Here is a 19,674-nt window from a genome sequence, read left to right as displayed (position 1 = left end):
GGACACAGACTGTTGTTTCATTCACTACCATGTTTAAAAGAGGAAGGTATCAGGCCTCATATTGCACTTTAATTTAACAACTGAGTATTGAATATTTTATATATTTTAAGATTTTATTTAAACATTGGACATCTTGAATGTTGTTTTCATTTAAGACCATGGACAAAAGTTCCTTTCTTTAAGTGTTATACAGAATAAATGGAAAACAAAGTTATATTTGTCTCCCTTCTTTTTTTTTTTTTTTTTTTTTGATGATCTGAAAAATGATCCGATCCATGTCTCAAAACCGTGATACGATCCGAACCGTGAGTTCTGTAATCCGTTGCACCCCTAGTGTGTGTGTGTGCCTCAGGAGTGGCATTGTACAAGAGAAGATTACTCATATTAAATCTTTTCAAGAATTATGACCTCCACTTCCTCAAATAAAGATGATTTTGAATCATTTACAGTCATTCTGGACTGGTTCTGTTGTCAAAATGGCTAATTTATTTGCATTGAGTTACTCTTATTTAAATGCCTGTCTAGACAGTATTTCCCATTTTTTCTGACTGGAGTAAATTTGAGTAAAAGGCTTCTGTACTGCTTCCACATGTGTTGTATGCATGCTTCTATATATATTTATGTTGTCCACATATCCAGAACATTGTTCCTTGTATATCTTTATGAGTCCAGTAGTCCGGGATGGATGTTTGAAAACCGTTCCCTCAAAGTCCTGAAAGACAAACCAGAGCAGAAAACAGGGTTTTAGCTACTGAAAAAGTACTGGAAGTCTGTGTTCTCATGTGTCTGATAGAGTATGTGAACTTGCTTTATTGTGATACTTTAGGAACTACAGCCTTTTATTTGCTGGTGAGGTGACTTATTGTCTGTTCACATCAGAAAATGCAAAAATTCCTTTTCATATCCGTGTGAAATAGATGGTGCTAGAAGCTTGGTGACACAGTGGCAGCTGGCTGGGCCAATAATGATGTTAAGACAATACAGCTGGTGAGCTATGTGGAAACATGCTAGTATTAGCCAGCAACTGTAGCTAAGATGACTGGCAAACAGTTAGCAAGGAAGCTTTTTTAACTGGTTCAGTTTTTAAAAATGTTTAATAAGCTAGCTAACTTTTTGACCTGTTTCAATTAAAAAGACAACGGAGTGAACAATCTGGGCTTTTGAGCAGTTTCAATTATGAAAAAGACAAAAAGTTAGTAAGCTAGATTTTTTAACTTTTCCAAATAACAAAAATTAACAAGCTAGCTTTTTGAACCATTTTAGTTATTAAGAAAAATGCCAGCTAGCTAGCTTTTTTAACTGTTTTTAGAAGAAAAGTTAGCAAGCAAGCTAGCTCAGTTCCTATTCAGACAATAACACATTAACACACATCATTCAAGAGACATATTTGTACCATTGTCTCCTAACAGCTGACTCCAAACCCTGCCTCATGTCTTTTGAGGAGGAGGTTATACTCCAGCAGAGCAGGTTCATAAAAACTGAGATAGTGTGGCAGAACTAATATGATAGCCTCCTCCATTTTTGGAAATTGCAAATTTTCCTTTGTACAGCGCAATTCTTTTTATATGCAGGTTAACCAAACAAGATATTATGTGTTAGTGAGCTTTGGTTGCTTGCAGGCATATTTTTCACTTCAAAGAGAGCCAGATTAGCCATTTACCCCTGCCTCCAGTGCTTATGCTGAGCTAAGATAACTATGTCCTGATTCCAATTCTGTACTTAACACAGACATGAGACTGGTATCTTCTCATCTCGCTCTCAAAAAGAAAGAAAATAAGGATATTTCCCAAAATGCTGAACTATTCCTTTAACACCATGCTGTTCCAAAAGCACTGCAGCTGAGGCTATAATATTTAGTAGACTTGACTACTATAGTAGAATTGACTACTGTAACAGTGTCTTCACAGGTCTCCCTAAAAAAAAAAAAAAAAAAAAAATCGATCAGACAGCTGCAGGTGATTCAGAACGCTGCTGCTCGAGTCCTCACTAAGACCAAGTGGATCATATAACTCCAGTTCTCAGATCTTTACACTGGCTTCCTGTCTGTCAAAGAATTGATTTTAAAATACAACTGTTGGTTCATAAAGCACTGAATGGTTTAGGGCCAAAACGCATTCCTGATCTGCTGCTACATTATGAACCCTCTAGACCTCTCATGTCATCTGGGACAGGTCTGCTTTCTCTCTCCGGAGTCAAAACTAAACATGGAGGCAGAGTTCAGTTTTTATGCTCCACATATCTGGAAAAAACTCCCAGAAAACTGCAGGTCTGCTGCAACTCTCAGTTTTTTTAAATGAAGACTTTTCTGTTTGCAGCTGCCTTTTATTGAACCAAATTTGAGGGTTAATATTTACACTGCACTGTAACTTTTATTCTCCTGTTTTATGTCTTATTCTTTTTTTAGCTTCTTTTTATTCCCAAATTTAACTCTTTTTAATTGCATTTAAATAGTCTTTTTACTTGTGTTGCTTTTATATTCTGTCTTGATGCCTTTTATGCTCTATGTAAAGCACTTTGAATTGCCTTGTTGTTGAAATGTGCTACACAAATACACTTGCCTTGCCTTATATTTGCAGGCAATATTGCCATGTGTAACAACCATGCCTCTTTCTACATGCTTTTCTAGATGTTTGCTGTTCATGAAGCTACTGTATAATATACCTCTTATCACTGCTGATGTCCTGCCAACTCTCCACAAGTCTCCTCCTCCATTCTCTCCTCCTCTTGCTCAACATCCTCCTCCATTCTCTCCTCCCCTCCTGCTTCCTCCCTCTCTTCATCTTCGGCTCTCCTCTCTCCCTCCCTGGGTGCTGGAGTGCAGCTCTGCCGTCCTCGCTGCCTCTGACTGCGTCGCACCTTGCGGGTGAGGCTTTTCCTCCTCGGCCCTAGACAGGAGGTCTGAGTGAGGGTCGTGGCTGGACTTGTGGTTGGGGACAAGGCGGGACATGAGGAGGAAGGGGAGGAGGGTTTGGACCTTGACAGAGGGCTCTGGGCCTGTGTCGAGGCTGGGGAGGGAGGAGCTGCTGTGGCTGGTGGGTGGCCTGCAGATGTAGAGGTTATGGCTGCAGGGTGCTGTCCATGTGAGCCTGAGGAGGTGCAGGCTGTTTGGGATGGGTGACTGGTTGCTGCCTCCTCCAGATCTGGATGTGGGGCAGTGTTGGAGGATGCACAGATTGTGGAGGAATCAGGAGCTATAGAGCAGCCAGTGTCTTCACCGTCTGCAGCACCTCTGGGAGGAGAGTCTAGGAAAAGATGAGAAAATTATAAACATATATTGTGTACAGTTTGTCACATGAACCCAAGTAATAATCGTATCATGAAATTTAATTCATCCTTAATGAGACAATGGGAATCTTTTGTGTATTTGCTCCTACCAGGACCACTGCTGGTCTGGGACTCATCAGTCATTGGTGGCTCTGCCTCCTCCTGGATCGTTGGTACTGATGCTAGTAGACCTGACACACACACACACACACACACACACACACACACACACACACACACACACACACACACACACACACACACACACACGCACATATATATATAAGTGCATTGTAAAATAATTTTCAGACCACCAAACACTGTGTGTATCTACAGAAAAGTGGCACAGTAGACATTAGGGATGATGACAGTCATTAATAACTTCAACTGTACATAAAGACATGTAAGCCAGGACAAAATAAGTATTTCAGAATAAACAATAAACACACAAGTTCATGCATAGTTCACTGACCCATAAGTGAAACACAAACTGTACTGCAGTACCCTGCAGGTTAGTCTTGTTAGTTGACTTACTAAGTCCTCTGTAATGGGAGAGTTGCTGGTAAACTTGTTTCATCCTCTCGATGTTGAGCCTGCTGCCCTCAGCATGGTTGATCATTGGTTTGGGGTAATCCACTCCCACCACACAGTTGGCTGCCTTCTGGACTGACTCTGGGGCATTCCAGGGCTCATAAATGTAGCGGTTTGGGTAGTCTTTTAAGATCGGGATGTAATGCCTACAGGAAATTTGAAAAAAAAAAGAAGAAGTTTGCAACAATTTTAATCTTGTTTACTGCCAACAGAGATTAAATATGGGAGATAATGGTTGGTGGTAGGGTAGGAGATACTGTAGGAGAACCAGTGTATGGTCTACCTGATATAGTCTCCTGACGGGTCAGTTCTCCTTCCAAAGCCGACAGGACAGTAGCAGTGGAAGAACTGTTGGAAGAAGGCACTGCAGGACAGCCACATCCAGCTGCCAGCATTTACACTCCAATCAGCATCCAGCAGCAGCTCCTCAAACACCTGCAGGAACACACACACATACACACCACGCTTACTGCCTGATGTATACTATCATTTGTCTCACACTAATCATATTGCAAAAGCAAACTAGTGTCCTGCGCCCATCAGACACCAGCTTTGTGTTTGAGACTCTGTCCTACCCTCATGCCGCTCTCCCAGCTGATCCACAGGTCTCCCCTGGTGAGGAAACAGGCCACAGCGTGTCGGGCCAGGTGGTGGATCCAGCCCTCATGTCTCAGCTGGGTCATGATGGCGTCGATCCAGGGGAAACCAGTCCGACCCTCAGCCCACTTGGCCAGTGCCTCGGGGTTCTGATCCCATGGGATCTGGAGATGAACGCATGAGACATGAGAGATGTGAACTTCTCTCTTCTTGCTTTCAGAAGGAGAAAACTATTTTTTTTTTTTTTAAGTCTCTCTTTAACTGTATATTCTGCTCTGAAAACAATCAGTGGTTACATGCTTAGTGTTTAGGGTGATGGTAATTATGTGATATCAAAAACTCAGGAGCAGAACAGCACTCCAATTAAATGGCTCCTGCAGAGACGTTTCAACAGTGTTTGTCGGGCTGAAGACAACATCTCACTCAGAGCCATGAGAATGAGTGAGGACTTTGTTAGAAACAGGTTCACATGGGCAGACATGGGAGTGAGTAAAACTGTCTAGCTGTGATGCAAGCAGCCAAAAGGAGAAAGCTCTCCCCCTCCTGCCTTATCAAACCAAATGTGAACAGCTGCTTTTGTGTTGTGGATTCAAAAGGCCAAAAACATAAGAGGAAGAGACTTTTCAAAGAGCTCTTATCTAGTTTGAACCAGACCGTACCCAGAGGTGTAAGTTTGGATTCAGTCAGGTCTACTGCTAGCAAATCCTGGATGCTTATCTACCTGAATAACACATTATGATAAAACTAGTCGGATTAAGGAGCACTTTAATGATAAAGACTTCTCATTGTCCTATCCTTGTTTTTGCGAGTTCCTTCTTTGAATGAGTATCGTTTGGGATGGAAAACATCTTATTGGTTACATTGTTGCACTTCATTATGTTATACACCTCACCTGTGCTAGGTTGTAACAATGTTGCCATTTGAACACTGAGGGGCATCTGCATGATACGTCTGTGCATGATTAAACTATTTCATTGGAGCACTGCTCCACTCCTGATTTTTGCTTTTGAGTTATGTTATTGTGGTATTCTGTTTTTGGAATTAATCGAGTGTTGCTATGTCTAGATCATCGCTGTTGCTCATGATGTTTGCAGAGGAAAATGCATAGTATGTGGTGCGCTCTAGCAATGACCGCAAGCCTACACATATATCACAAAACATACGTACGTATCGCAAAACATAATGTACTGTGTGAACAGTTATATGGGTTTAGATCTAATAGAACAACTTCATTTGCACTCATGGAATTTGTTTTGATTGTTTTGTTTATTTCTTGTTCTGATTGGTTTGTTTTTGCTGTTTGAGCTGCTCTATTTAACTATCTGTCCCTTTTTGTGTGTTTATGTATGTATAAAAAAAGAATTTGTATATGCAGACCAGACAAATAAATTCTAATTATTTTCTATTAACGATGGAGCTTGTGATAAGCAAGTTTGTACTGTTTTGACATCAATGCTTTCTTTTTTTTTTTTAAATATCAGCATAGTATTAATATTATTGTGGTAAAACTACATAATCATAAATGTGAATAATTCAGATTCTTAGATTTTTAACAGTTGCACCAGAGCGTGACAAGCTGTTGCACTTTATACCAAATGTCTAACACCATTATATTATTTGTGTTGATAACCTCATGTCTGAAAATACTGATTGTTTACAAGTTTCCTTCCTGAGTGTGAACTCTTCTTTATGAACAGAGTGCTGCATAGACCCACCTGGACACAGATGGGGTTTCCCTCCATGCGGTCAAAGTTCGGGTTGTTGGTGGCGGCGGTGTAGAAGAACTCCCTCCATAACAGCTGGCCGAACAGGGACAGAGGTGGACTGCAACGCTTACGGAGCTGACGGAGAGAGTCAGAGAGAGAGGAATTGTGATTAAAAAGTTATTGCAAATATTATAGTTTTCATAATGATCTGAGGTTGAGTTACAGATGTCCACAGTACCTTCATGTAGAGCTCTCTGAGGTTGTAGTAGAGAACTCTACAGGACAGACAGCCGAAACGCAGGTATGGGCTGAGGCCGGTAGGACTGGCATAAAGAGAGCACGTGTTGACCCGAGGGTGCTCGAAGTTAGCCACCCACACCTACACAGACAGACACAAATCATCGATTAATCATTCATTCATTTAAGTCAATTTTAAAGCAAAAATTCCAAATATTTGATAGTTCCATGTCAAAGATACAATTTACTGACTGTCATATGCACATATATGTAGTGATATCCATCTGTCAGTAGTGAGAGCCTGTCTTAGTCTTAGTCTTTATATTTTCCAATGTGTTGTCGTACAGCAGCACCATATGTCTTGAGACTGCACTGTGTCAGATAAGGTTGTAGAGTTGACGTTGTTCTGCCCGTTTGATAGCTCCGCTGCCTCACATCTGCAGGGCTGCCAACTCTCTCGCATTAAGTGGGAGATTCGCGCAACTAACACAGATCTCACACTAAGCATGCCTTTTCTCATGCTAACTCTTAGTCTTCGCTTCCTTGTGATTTTAAGCGAAGGACTTCACTCTCTTTTAGCTCTGTTTTTGCTCTCTACCAACTCCTGAGGGAAATATCTGGTTCTTTAGCTGCTAAATGCTCCACTATGTTCACCAGCTAGTCTACAGCTAACTGTGTCTGTTTGCCGTTTGGTGCTGAGCAGGTAGTGTACAGTGGCTTTTTAGAGCTTTTTCCTTGAAAACAGCTGCCTGCTGCAGCCAAAAACAACAATATGAGAGCACTGAGATTGATCCAAAACAGTAAAGTTGTAGCCAGACAGCTGCAGATTCACTGATAATTCTCTGTAGGTTCATCACTACAAGCAACGCCTCTCACTGTCATTTGATACAACATGACTGAGTCAAATTCATGACTCTGTTGCCCTGAGTTTCTCTCTTCTGTTTTTGTTTTCAATCACTTCCTCTTTGCCGTTTTCTGATCGGTACATACGATCAATGAAACTCAACACTTTCTGCCCAGATGTTTCACATTAAAAGCCTTCCAGGGGTTCATATCGTACTTCCCTTTCCTGACAGATTTTAATCTGAATAAATCTCCAGGATATGTCGGGTTCGACTGGCAAAAAAAACCTTTCTTACCTTTCTGTCCAGATGTTTATTGAGTCTGTCCAAGGCCTCTGACTCTCCTCCTTTCCACACAGCTGGCAGTAAACCCTCTGTCCTGAAACCTGTACACATATTAACACAGAGACAAGATCAAATACAAACCATCCCTAAGTGCTTACTGCTCTCCACTGCATTAAAGGGATATCAAGCTAAACTCCATTTAGCCATGTGGTGTATGAATGTGACTATTAGCAACCGTATCACGAGTAAAGTATGACTCGGGACCTTTGGAGTTATGTGCTAACCCTAACAAATAAGCAAGGACATTTTAATCGACAGATTTCTGAATGAAGTCTGGCATGATGCCATCTCCATTTAAGATGTTATTCAGTTTCACACACTAGCTTGATTTTTTTTTTCCTGAATCAAACATAGCAGTAATCAATAAGGCTAATCACATGCCCTCTCCTTCTTCTCCCTCTGTATACCCAGACAACAGATAAGTGTAACCATCATGGTGTAGTCCTAAAGATGCCATATACTGAATTCTAAAAATGTAATAATAACAGTTGTGTGTACCTAGTTCTTCCAGTGAAGGTATACTGTATAGCTGGTCATGGTTGTCAGCTATTTTGGTGTGACATTTGTCCATCTGCTGCTGGGTGATGGGAGGCAGGGGTCTCCTGGGCAACTCCAGTCTGCTCACAATGGTCTGAAAGCGCTTAAAGGTCAGCGGAGGACTGTTGTTGTTCATCTCTATTATCCTGGAAGCAATACAGAAAAGATACAAGGTGAAACAAATATACAGCAGAAATTATGTAACAAGTTTAATCAGTGACAAAGTTCTGTTCTAAGATCTTAAATCTCATGAGAGAAATTTCAAAAATAAACTGTAATAATATACGACTAAATGTTGGTGAATAATGCTCCAATGCCTCAAACCACTGAAACTACGCAGTGAATTGGCTGCATATACGATGGTTGGCATTATCATTTTTCTACAGATATTTACAAAGATAGTCTACTTTTAACATGACTACTGTTTCACCACATAATCAATCTGAAAGAAAGACCCTAAAAATAGAATATACAATGGTTCACGATTAATTATCCACCACTCTGTGTTTAAAATAAAACTTCATTCATTATGAGAAATCCATGGGTAAAAAGATCATTTAAAAACAATTACAGGAACTTCAACCATCGCTTAGAGCATAGATATGGAGTCTGCAAAAATATCCACAGCAAAGTTGACTTTTTGAATTGAATTGAATTACTTTTCACAATGCCTTGTTATAGATACCATATTTAGAGGTTACCCAGGTAATATAGTTACAATCAGTATCATGATATTTTAAGAAGCCTATATTGAACATTTATGCAAAATCACATAAAAAGAATCAAATTTGATTTTGTTTGATTCTATTGTTAGTTTGTCATAATAGTTTGCTTGAAGTCATTAATTTGGACGACAGAATTTTATAGTTGATATGATCACAATGTGATTCCACTGCAAGTGTATGAACAATAATATTGACAATGTTGGGATATTTTGATCTGATGGTGGTGGTAGACAGACAGCCAAGGGTTTGCAGATCATTTGCGTTTCTCCTCTGACAACCATGAATATTCACAGCAAATTTCTTCAGACTGAGATGGGCAACCTAAATCCATCAACTGCACTGAACTGCCTTTAACCTGCTAAAATTGCATGCAAGAGTGACAGGAACCTATTATTTACCAAAAACTCATCACTTAGCGTTTGTATTTCAACTTAAATGACTTATTTTCAAGCTGTTTGCCAGCAGAGCTGACAGTGAAGCTTTGTATTTATAGTTTCTATCTTATACAACCTGTCTATATCTGTGAGGACGCTCTGAATCCTTGGTTGGTGGATTTGCAGCAGAGATGGCCTCCTATTGGTCAGTTCGTTGTGACTACTATGAATGAGCGCAGTAAGCTGAGCACATGTTCACAACCACCGATATAAACCCAACAGCCGAGTGTACACACACACAAAGCTAAGCTCCCCCTGCCTCATGCACACATACAGTATTCTTAAAACACACGGACCAGTCATACTCTAATAGATTATGTAATGCGGTGCTGTAATACTGTGCTGAGCTGAATGCTCTCCATGCAGACGGCCAGGCACAGGCAGGCTTGTATATGGGGAAAGTCCGTTGCTCCCGTCTCCACTCTCACCCCTTCTGCCACCTGGTCTCAGCACATGGACAGGGGTGTGACCTGCAGTAGCATTGTATGACCACCGGAGGGCTCTGACACATGAGATGCACCAGGATGGATTTTAATACTGGTAGTTGAGATTCTGGCCAGCATCCTCTGGGTGTCTGTTCATCTTGACATGACAACCCAAACTACACTGCTGATGATGGGAGTGTGTTTACCATCAAAGACCGCTGCATTTAGTCCATCAATACTGTGTTGATAATTTACAAGCTGCAGTAGCAAGTGAAACTTCATTAACTCACATCTTTCAGCATCTAGACATCTTGCCTTCATGTAAAGCAGCCTTTGCTTTGAAACTCTAACCTTAAACATAAATGATTTTAGAAGCAGTTTTAAGGGATAAGATGCCTTCTGAGCAGCCTTTATATTTAATACAATTTATCTAGCATTTTTAAGGGTTCATTCTCAGTAAATTTAAGAATTTCTCAGTTTACCACAATTTATAAGATGTAGAAACTTACTTGAGCACTTAATTATTGACTGCATTGCTCTAATTTTTCAGTCTGCATGGCCACCTGTGCAGCATCTTCCTCAACTTCCAGTATCTGTTTCTATGAGACTGACTGAGTCTGATGGCTTTTAGACGACATTCATCTCAAAGTAGTGCCTCAACATTTTACATTAAGGCGCATGTAAATTGCTACATGTTGAATTTAGCAAAATGCTGCACCTAACTACACAATTTGTCAACACAACATAGTTCAACTCTGACCAACAGAGCTCTGCATTAAACATACTGTAACAGAAAGGTCAACCTGAAGCACAGACAGTGTGTGTGTGTGTGTGTGTGTGTGTGTGTGCACGTGCTACAAACCTATCCAGGTTGTAGAGAGTGTGTGAGTTTCTGACAACAGTCTCCACTCCAAACTCTTGGGCCATCTTGATAATGGCTCCATCCCTCTCCTTCCCATAAGGCTCTGGGTCATATTCAAACGACAGCCTGGTCACTTTCCACTCCTGCAGAGGGACAGAAAGACTGCGTTAGTGAGTAAACAAGGCGAGTGCAGATTGCGCCGGGCATATAAAATCTTCATCATGGATCATTCAAGTGTTTGAATTCAACACGGTGCTCAGTAATCAACCTTCAGTGTTTTACAAAGTAACAGAATCAGGTCACGGTTCGTTCCATATGTCCAATCAAGCTGCAGTTTTTTGGACGCAGAAGTAGTGGACAGAAAGGTCACTTTGAGGTCATGTAGTTTGGTTCATTTGGTCTGAACCAAGGACAGAAGTGAGCAATTGTTGCTTTTTAGTTCCAGTCTTGTTCATGTAATCATCACAATTGTGTTGTATCTAGAGCTGTGATGATTAGTCAATTACCTGATTAGTTGATACAGAGATGATTGACAGCTTTCACACCAGAGAACAGTTACATGTGGAAGCACCCTGACGGACAGGATTTGATCAGAAAATTGGTTTGGTGATATTTCTGTCATATATTTAGTGACACAGCACCTCCTGTAACAGCCTACATATTTTACCTGTAAGACTTGTGTTTTAAGGCTGTTGTTCATCATTTGTGATGGGAAATGATCCTGATTTTCACACAGACAAATAAAAAGTGTGTGTCCTGGTATTAGTTCACTAAAAAAAAAAAAAAAAAAAAAGCAATCCAAGGCTCTGTCAGTCAAAGGCTCAGTGGAGGAGGTTGTACCAGCGTCTGATTAAAAAGTAGTTTTGTTGACTTTGTTGACATTCAGCACTGGAGCTTAGGGCGTCAAAACAGAGAACAGAAAAGGGTTGTTCTGCTCTGCATTGTGCTGCCCTTTATTTCCATTACAGTGAGTTTTATTGTTTGGTAATTTGGAGATAAGACTCAGTTTGTAAAAGTTATTCTGCTCTGTGTACAATGATGCAGCTAAAAAAAACAAGTGCAATGATTTGACTGACAAAAAAAACCAGATTCAACTCAGGGGCTTTCAATCATCAACGTTTCAGGGGCAGCCCTAATGTCTAACGTAAATATGTCTTGGTTTTTTCTTTCTCTGTCTAACTCTTTATATTGGATTCAGGGAGAAAGGTCTCACAGAAACCTCTCTTAGCCCAGAAATTAGAGCATTTTTTCCTCCTCTAATGCGAGTTGCTAACTAGGCTTCAAAGAGCTGGTAATGAAGGCAAGGAGGGCAGTTATTACATTATCTTCATCATCTTCTAAACTCATTTATTTGGCATGAAAGGGCCACAAAGAGCTGCAAACTAAACTAGACCAGACAGTAAACACAAGATCAACTGGATGTTGCAAGCTGACTTTCTTTTTTTAAACAAGCTTGTGAGAAGTGACTTCATTCCAACCGAACCTCACAGTAGCACATTTCAGTCTCCGCTGTTCATTGGCGGAGTGACTTGCGGTTGCTCCTGTTGTGTGGTTGTGGAGTGGAAAACCTGCAGACTCTCGGGTCTCCAGAGCACATAATGGAGAAGCAGCAGCGTGTTATGTAAGGGCTGTTGTATTGGAGACGGTGAGCAGCAGAACTGCTCCTCCCTGCCTGGAACTAAATCCCCACCGGGGAACCTCCTCATAAATGTTAACACCGTCTGCAGCTGCTCTAACATAGTTCAGGGTGGTGTGAACGTGCAAACTGCGGCGGGTCTGCAAAGTGTGTATTTATCTGATGTCACCTGCCGTGCAGTGACATGACAGCTCGTTAGATAAGCGTGTGCTCTGAGACAAAAAACCCCACCGCAAACGTGTTAGCGTTTACAACTCGGCTGCAGGCGTTCTCACTCTGCTAAAACAGTCCTTGTGTAACAAAACACAACACATAACAGGGTGTGTTCAGAACATTCGGACATCACATCTTCCATCTAATGTCTGTAAACTCCACATGAGTCTAAATCATTATCTCAGATCACAAGACACATATCTGCTGTCTGTCTCACATGCTCCAGCCACTAGAGGAGTCTGCAGAGAGACATTAAATTGAGGAATCTCTGGTCAAATTCGAGGCTATTGTAAATTCTAAATGATTCTTTATTAATTGTCTTTATTATTCTGCTTTATTTCTCTGCTCTCAGCTTATTTTAGCCTTCTGCAACTTTTTAATGCTGCTGTTTTCTTTCCATTTCTACACAGCAACATTGGTTTCTGTTAGATGTGAGCTACAGTAGTTCAGATTATTTGTGTTACAGCAACAATATTGACAGAGAGCCCAGAAATCATAGCGGCAGTAATGATTAAAATGAACATTCCAGCAGTAGAATTAAAACTGTAGTTTGGCGCTTGCTTACTGGCACTTACAATAAAGAGTATAATAACAGTTGAGCCTGATCTGCTGACAGAGCTGGAGTCTGGCAATGCCTCAACAATACACTGACCTTCTGCCTGACTCTGGCACACAATACAGGAAAAAGTACAATCATGTATTTGCATACCAGGGATGTTATAAAATCATTAAAAGATGTCTACAGAGATTTTAAAGAGTAATTAGGCTCTTTGTATCCAAGCTAGTCTAGCCTTTAATAATTGCTCAAACACCAGACTTTGGTCAGTTTTGGCTTTTATTGTGTAGACTGAATGTCAGTTTTGATTTCTGTGGCCTGCACCAGGGAGAGCGTGTGAAGCTCATGTGGGGAATTTTAAGATAACATGAAAACAATAACCAACGCCAACCGATTCTCTAGATATAGTTGACATTCCAGACTTGCTTAACACCTGAAATAAAAGCATTCAAACCCCTGCTAGCACCAGGAAGGAGTCTATTTCACACACAGCTGCTATTCTCAATAGTCAGCAGAAATAATGTTTGGAAAAACAGACTGAAGGCTTTGTTTCCAAAAAGTCAGTGAAGACGGGTAGCAGGCTAGAGTACAGACCTTAAAAAGTCTTGGGAAAACATCAGTGGGCTGTCCTCTGACTACAAACAATCTGGAGTTGAGCTTCTTCAAACTGCTGTCCAAGTCCTCCAGAGCCTCCAGCAGAAACCTGCACACACATAAAGCAAGGTGTTATTAGGAAGAGAGGAACAGAATTCAGTTGCTTTGGGGATGAAGTACTGACCACTATGCCATTACAAAGCATGAGCAGAGTGAATACAGCAGGACCAGCACAGTAGAAGGTTTGCATGTCTTGGTGAAGTGTTGAAGTTTGATGGTTCACCCACACTGTAGTACCTTGTGTACTTCTAATCAGCTTGCCCTGGCTGTTTCTTTATTCATTCCTCCCTGCAACATTTAAAACTGATGTCTGAAATCTGACAAAAAGCATCTAAATGAAAGATTTACTTTTACACACCAAAAGACACAGCAGTTCCCAACATCAGTTACTAGCAAAATATGTGAAGAACCTCTGAGAACCTGTGATTTTTCAACAATTACCCTAATGAGGTTGAAGTTGTAGACTAAATAATTAGATTGACAGCTTCCTCAATAATCAAACTAATTTGGAGCTGTAGCTGCTTCACTATGATAGGCTGGTAAAAGTTTGGCAGTGAAGCAGCATGGAGATGTTTGTTACTCTGTGCAGACACATGAGAAAACAGAGCTTTCTACCAGGAATTGTTGACGGAGATAGTGATCATGTGGTTGAGATTAGAGGAGAAAAAAAAGCACTCATGATGGTAATGAGGCATAATATTACATGCATGAAGCGTCTCTGTGCTTGAAGAATGGTCAGAAATTCCTTCAAGTGGAGGTTCCAGGTAGAAGTCCCTGATGTGTTACTGCGTCCTCCTACGACTCTTTTTTCCACACTACTACACGCTGTGCCAGAAAAGCAGATGTTAAATAAACCAATATCAATCAATGAAAATCTCAATATTTTTCAGCCTTGATGTTTTTTTTCCCCCCGGATGCATTCCAGCCAACCACTACAGACAGTTTTTCACTTTTAGACAGAAGAGAAATTTAGTCAGAATAATCAGATTGTGGCAAAATGAAGGTAAAGTACTACAACATGTTGTTTTAACCGACAATGAAATCGACAGAACCAGTTGTAATTTTTAAAACATCTCTGAACTTTTGTGTTGTTTTTCCTGTTTCCAGTCAAACATCTGTAAAAACAGTTCAAATACTCCCTCATTCCCTCAACACAAAACACACTGACATTAACAACCACAACTAGAATATAACACACAGAAAAGAAACTGATGGTGCCTCACATTGTTCTCAAATCTGACACTTTGTTGCTTTTCCCTCTTTTACATGATAGTAAACTGAATATTTTGAGGTTTTAGACTTTCGGTCGTACAAAACAACATATTTGAAGCAAATTGTTACGGGTATAGACCAAACAATTCATTTAAAAAACCACAGTCAGATTAATCAATAAAAAAATAATGCCTGACTTAATGTTTTGGTGATCCACAGTACCGGATCACACTGACCTCTTTTCACCTGTCAAGTCACGAAATGAAACGCAAATTGATTAATGGTGTGGAGTCCATTTTTAAGAAAAGAATATCCAAATTCTCTGAGTTTCTCAAATGTGAATGTTTTCTGGTTTCTTTCATCCTCTATGACAGTTAATTCAATATCTTTGGGTTGTGGACTGTTGGTTAGGACAGAACAAGACATTTGATGACGTCACCTCGGGCTTTGAGAAACAGTGATCGACATTTTTGTCCATTGACTGTCAGTTGTTGAAAGTCGACTAACTCAGGTTATCCCTGCTCATACAGCTAACGGCGTCTGTATGGTGAACAGTAGAGCTCCTGTTCAGGAGCGTCATGGTTCCACAGGAAGTTGTAGCTACACTGGACAAGGATCAGCGGCTCAGACGAAAACTGTGTTCACTTAGTTCAATAAACACAAGAAGGTTCTCCTGTAATTCTCCTGGTTTTTTTGTTTTTTCCCCACCGAGAATAATAGAGACTGTTTATCCTTTATCTAAATACTTACTTCAAACATCAGGTTAGTTAACATATTGACATCAGCTGAAGTTTTTAGAATATGTCATTTACTTGCTTGTTTAGAAGTATAATTTACACAGAGTGGGTTGTAAATTACAAAACTGTATTGAACTTAATTAGCTGAGCATGTTCCTAATCCTCCTGCTGGTTGCTTCTCTCATTTAACTGTTAAACTAGGCTTACTGAGAACAATGTTGACACAGATGGGAATCCTGATTACATTTTTAACAGAAAAAAAAAATGCATTCACTGTCTGTTCACTATGTAGCTTCATTTTGTTGCACAGTGGCAAAGATAAACACTGCAAAACATATTTTTTTCTGAATTCTAGCCCCCTGCTCAGGCTGCTTATAACCCACTAATCAGGAACCATTTTTTCTTCTTGTTCCTACAGTTTGATGTTTGAGCTTCACAGTACAGAATGATGTATGTGCAGAGTTTGACACTAGAAGGCTTTTTTCACATTATCTGCTGAAAATGGAAAGTTTCTCTGTGTTGATTGAAAGTCTGATTTTAAGCGGTGGGCCTATGAGCAGGATTTGTGACATCACAACTAGTTTGAAGTCGATCCTGGTCCAATATCCAACTTCTACAAGTGTGATGTGGAAACTTGAAGCCTCCAGTGCACAAACACTGAGAATGGACTTTCCAGTGAAGTAGGAATCATCTTGTGTCCAGCAGTTAGACCTCTGAAATGAAATAGATTCTGGAATATTCAAAAAAGGGGGCATATTATACCCCTTTTCCACAAGTTAACACAGTTTCCTTCTTAATAAAATGTATCTGACATGCTTTGGTCTAAATACCACAAGGATCAAGGACCACAGCAGCCTTCTCATCCTGTCTAAACAGTGCCGCTCCCGCCCACCTCATCCCCCTCTTCCACGGGGTGTGCAGGCTACCATGGCAACTGTTGAGCGTGAACCCCGAAGAAACACGGCTGCTGGAGAAAACATACACACCAAACGCCTCGCATTACTCGCATGAGTTTGACTATGGGGTCATTTGTGTTTATTAATTAAATAACAGGCAGCGAGCACCGGCAGGCAACCCAACCAGCACAGTGATGTTACTGAAGCTCAGCCTGAATGAACCCAAAATAAACTTAGATTTACATCATGAATTCATGCTTTGTCAGGTCTGTCCACAAGACGACAAGCAAGCAGTAACACATGATATTTCTAACATGCAATGTTGATTATTTCAGACAGGATAGACAAATCTACTCAATGTCATCATTCAGTCCTCTGTGCCCTCTGATCTTTGGATCAGCAAAGGTCCTTGGTCATGTGCTGCATCTGTGTGCATGTGTGTTTGTGTGTATGTGAGAGAGAGAAGGGAGGAGGAGAGATTCAATTAATGTATCTTCTTCTTGACTTGTTAAAATAACCAAATTGTTATTTTATTGTCTTTCACATCTTACTGTGAATTGTATTTTCCTGTCAGCCATCTGTCTTTTAAAGAATTGTGAGAGAGTGTTGGTGTGGTCAGCATCATGCTGTCGTAGCCCCACTTGGGAGGAGAGGTGAAAAGGGGTCTAGATCAGGGGTTCTCAACTGGTCTCACCCTGGGACCCACATTTTCCCATGGTCATTAAGTCGCGACCCACTTTTATAAAATTCGAACCAAGCAAGTTTATTTTTCAAAAACATCCTTCTAAAACACACGTGTCATCTTTTTTTTAACATAAATACATATATTTACATGTGCAAAGTGCATTTCAGAGATAGTTAGATTGATAGATGGTTTCATACTCTCAGTTGCAAGCATGTCACTACATATCACACACTGGGGTTTCTGTCCCTTTTTATCCTCAATGTATGAAAATCCACACTTTAAAATAATCCGGGTCATACTTGAGCTTCGCCATCTTGCCTCCAAACATCAACACACACTTAAGGTGAATGTCAATCAAATAATGGTTACCATAGCTACGGCGTGAGACTGCTGCACGTCTCTGACGCATGCCTGTCAAAAATTTTTTTTTTCCAAAATAAAAGACAAGTCCAACATCAGATGTGCATTAAATATTATTTATTTATTTTTGACCAGCTGTCCGTGACCCACCCAGAACGGGTCCGGGACCCACTTTTGGGTCGCTACCCACCAGTTGAGAATCACTGGTCTAGATCACTGGTCTAGTCTAGTGGTTTAAGAGCTTGTAACTTCTGAAAAGGGGTCATATCACCTCTGGAAAAACAATGACTTACTCCCTTGGGAAGAATTAAAACATTTCATTTAGTGGAATTAAAGAAAAGAAACAGACTGTCCTCTACACAGGACTCTCCGGCTCTGCTCCCTAGCTCTTTCCTTCTTTCCTTCCGTCTGTCAGGAAGCAGTGGCTCTGTTCCCCGGTCCAGCCCTACGATACATGTGAATTTTTCCCTGTTAGCTTAGCTTAGCTTAGCCCAGTCCCAGACAGTGCTTGCAAGAAAAACATGACAAACCTCAAGAAATTTAGTGGGTGGAGACTCAGTTAGAGGCATGGATGGGATACCATACAATTTCAATGAAGCCCCAAGTGATGTAAGAGGGGGCATCAAATCTGAATGGCTTGTTGAATCACAAGAGTACAGAGCAAGCCAGCCCACACGAAACTGACTGGGGTGTCTTATTTCACAGCTGGTGCGTAGGCACATCAGAGACCAAAATATATACGCACGAGCACTAAAAAAGTGAGTTTTTCTTCATACGGCCCCTTTAATGAGGGAGAAGAAGATGTAATATTAAAGATTTTAACAATATAATTTAACTTTTTTGTGGAAAAAACATATCAGACACAAATTGTTATGCAAAGTAGAGTGTTTTATATACACATTAAAACCTCTCTGGAGCACTTCTTTGCTTGTTATTCCCATGACCTCCTTTCTACGTCAATAAACACTGTGGACCTGCTTTACAACGTTTAAGTTACTGAGCACTTCGGTTGTACGCCGAACATTAAAGTGGACAGCACTGACTCGATACAGATATCGTCTTCTTCAAGGTGTGGATATCTTGTCAATAAACAAGGACCACATTAAATTGTTCGTTTCTTCTATGTAGCTCTGCATAGCAGTTTCTCCACTCTCAGCTAGCATTAGCTAACTGACGTGGAGTGGAGGCCCAAGCCTAAACTCCAAACGCTGCACAATTACCAGGCAATGAATCATACAAATGGCGACCTCATAAATTGTCTTCACATAATACGTTATGTTCAACAGACGCTGAAAGAACTTGTTAAAAATAGAGTTTAACAACAAACCTCCATCGGTTGATTCCCACGTTAGCTGCGCCAGCGAACCACGGGTCCAGGATATAAACACAGCGCACTGTGTCCGCTCCATTCAGGGCCTCCTGCAACGCCGGATTATCATGCAAACGCAGACCTTTGCGAAACCAGTGCACTGAATTCACCACCATGATTACTTCTTATTCCATCATTAGGGTAAATCCAGAGGGATCGGTCGAAATGAAGCCTAAAATAAAGATTCAAAGGCTAGGATAGTCACAGTTCAGGAGACTCTCAGGAAACTTTGGTGGCTGTCAAACGACAACCAACACTGGAGGGGGCGTGGACAATACTCAGTGGTTACACGTTACTGTCCCTGTATCTTTTCGCTGATTGGGTAGACGGTAATACGTCAACATGAATTACAAAACGGACAAGCTTTGATTGGTTGATTGGCACTTGCAGAGAGCTGCGATGAAGAGCTGTGTCACGTTCCTGTTTGGGAGCAGTGGCGTACTACCTCTAACAGAAGACTCGAGCAAGACTCTTATCTTATGAAATGATCACATATCTATGTATGCCATCATTTCCGTTTTCACATGGCGCATATTTATCCAAAGTAGAATGCTGATTTAGATTCATATTTAGGATGACCTTAAAGCTGCTGGATGATTTAATTAGTTAGATTTAATTAAATTGAATTCTTGAACCACCAAGGAAAATTTGACAAAATATGCATCACAGGCTTGGTTTTTGTCTACACTCAATGATGCAGTTTTTATCTGTAGGTTGAGGATGCATGGTTTACAAAAAACAATCTAATGTAGGCTATGTTAAAAAAAAAAAATCTATGATAGAGGATCCCA

At 40.6% G+C, this 19,674-nt stretch overlaps 1 protein-coding gene across 1 annotated transcript; it reads right to left on the bottom strand.

Annotated features, from left to right (window-relative positions):
• Window positions 1–275: 275 nt before the first annotated feature.
• Window positions 276–19,169, bottom strand: cry2 (cryptochrome circadian regulator 2). The gene is made up of 13 exons (XM_042410955.1): window positions 18,842–19,169; window positions 13,565–13,673; window positions 10,566–10,708; window positions 8,081–8,265; window positions 7,535–7,623; window positions 6,397–6,537; window positions 6,168–6,293; window positions 4,431–4,616; window positions 4,139–4,290; window positions 3,799–4,001; window positions 3,375–3,455; window positions 2,662–3,242; window positions 276–712 (listed from the first exon to the last, which is right to left on the bottom strand). The coding sequence occupies exons 1-12, from the start codon at window positions 18,997–18,999 to the stop codon at window positions 2,668–2,670; spliced, it is 2,148 nt and encodes a 715-aa protein (XP_042266889.1). The 5' UTR covers window positions 19,000–19,169; the 3' UTR covers window positions 276–712; window positions 2,662–2,667.
• Window positions 19,170–19,674: the final 505 nt, after the last annotated feature.

Source organism: Thunnus maccoyii, chromosome 5, assembly GCF_910596095.1.
Source record: "Thunnus maccoyii chromosome 5, fThuMac1.1, whole genome shotgun sequence".
NCBI classification, from domain to species: Eukaryota; Metazoa; Chordata; class Actinopteri; order Scombriformes; family Scombridae; genus Thunnus; species Thunnus maccoyii.
The sequence above is the reverse complement of the archived record's forward strand: the minus strand, read 5'-3'. Positions and strand labels throughout refer to the sequence as shown.

Coding starts and splice junctions, on each gene's coding strand:
- cry2 (XM_042410955.1), bottom strand. CDS start 18,999: ATGGTGGTGAATTCAGTGCACTGGTTTCGCAAAGGTCTGCGTTTGCAT. Junction 4,291..4,430: donor GCTGGGAGAGCGGCATGAGG/GTAGGACAGAGT, acceptor GTGTTCCTGCAG/GTGTTTGAGGAGCTGCTGCT. Junction 4,002..4,138: donor CCGTCAGGAGACTATATCAG/GTAGACCATACA, acceptor AATTTCCTGTAG/GCATTACATCCCGATCTTAA.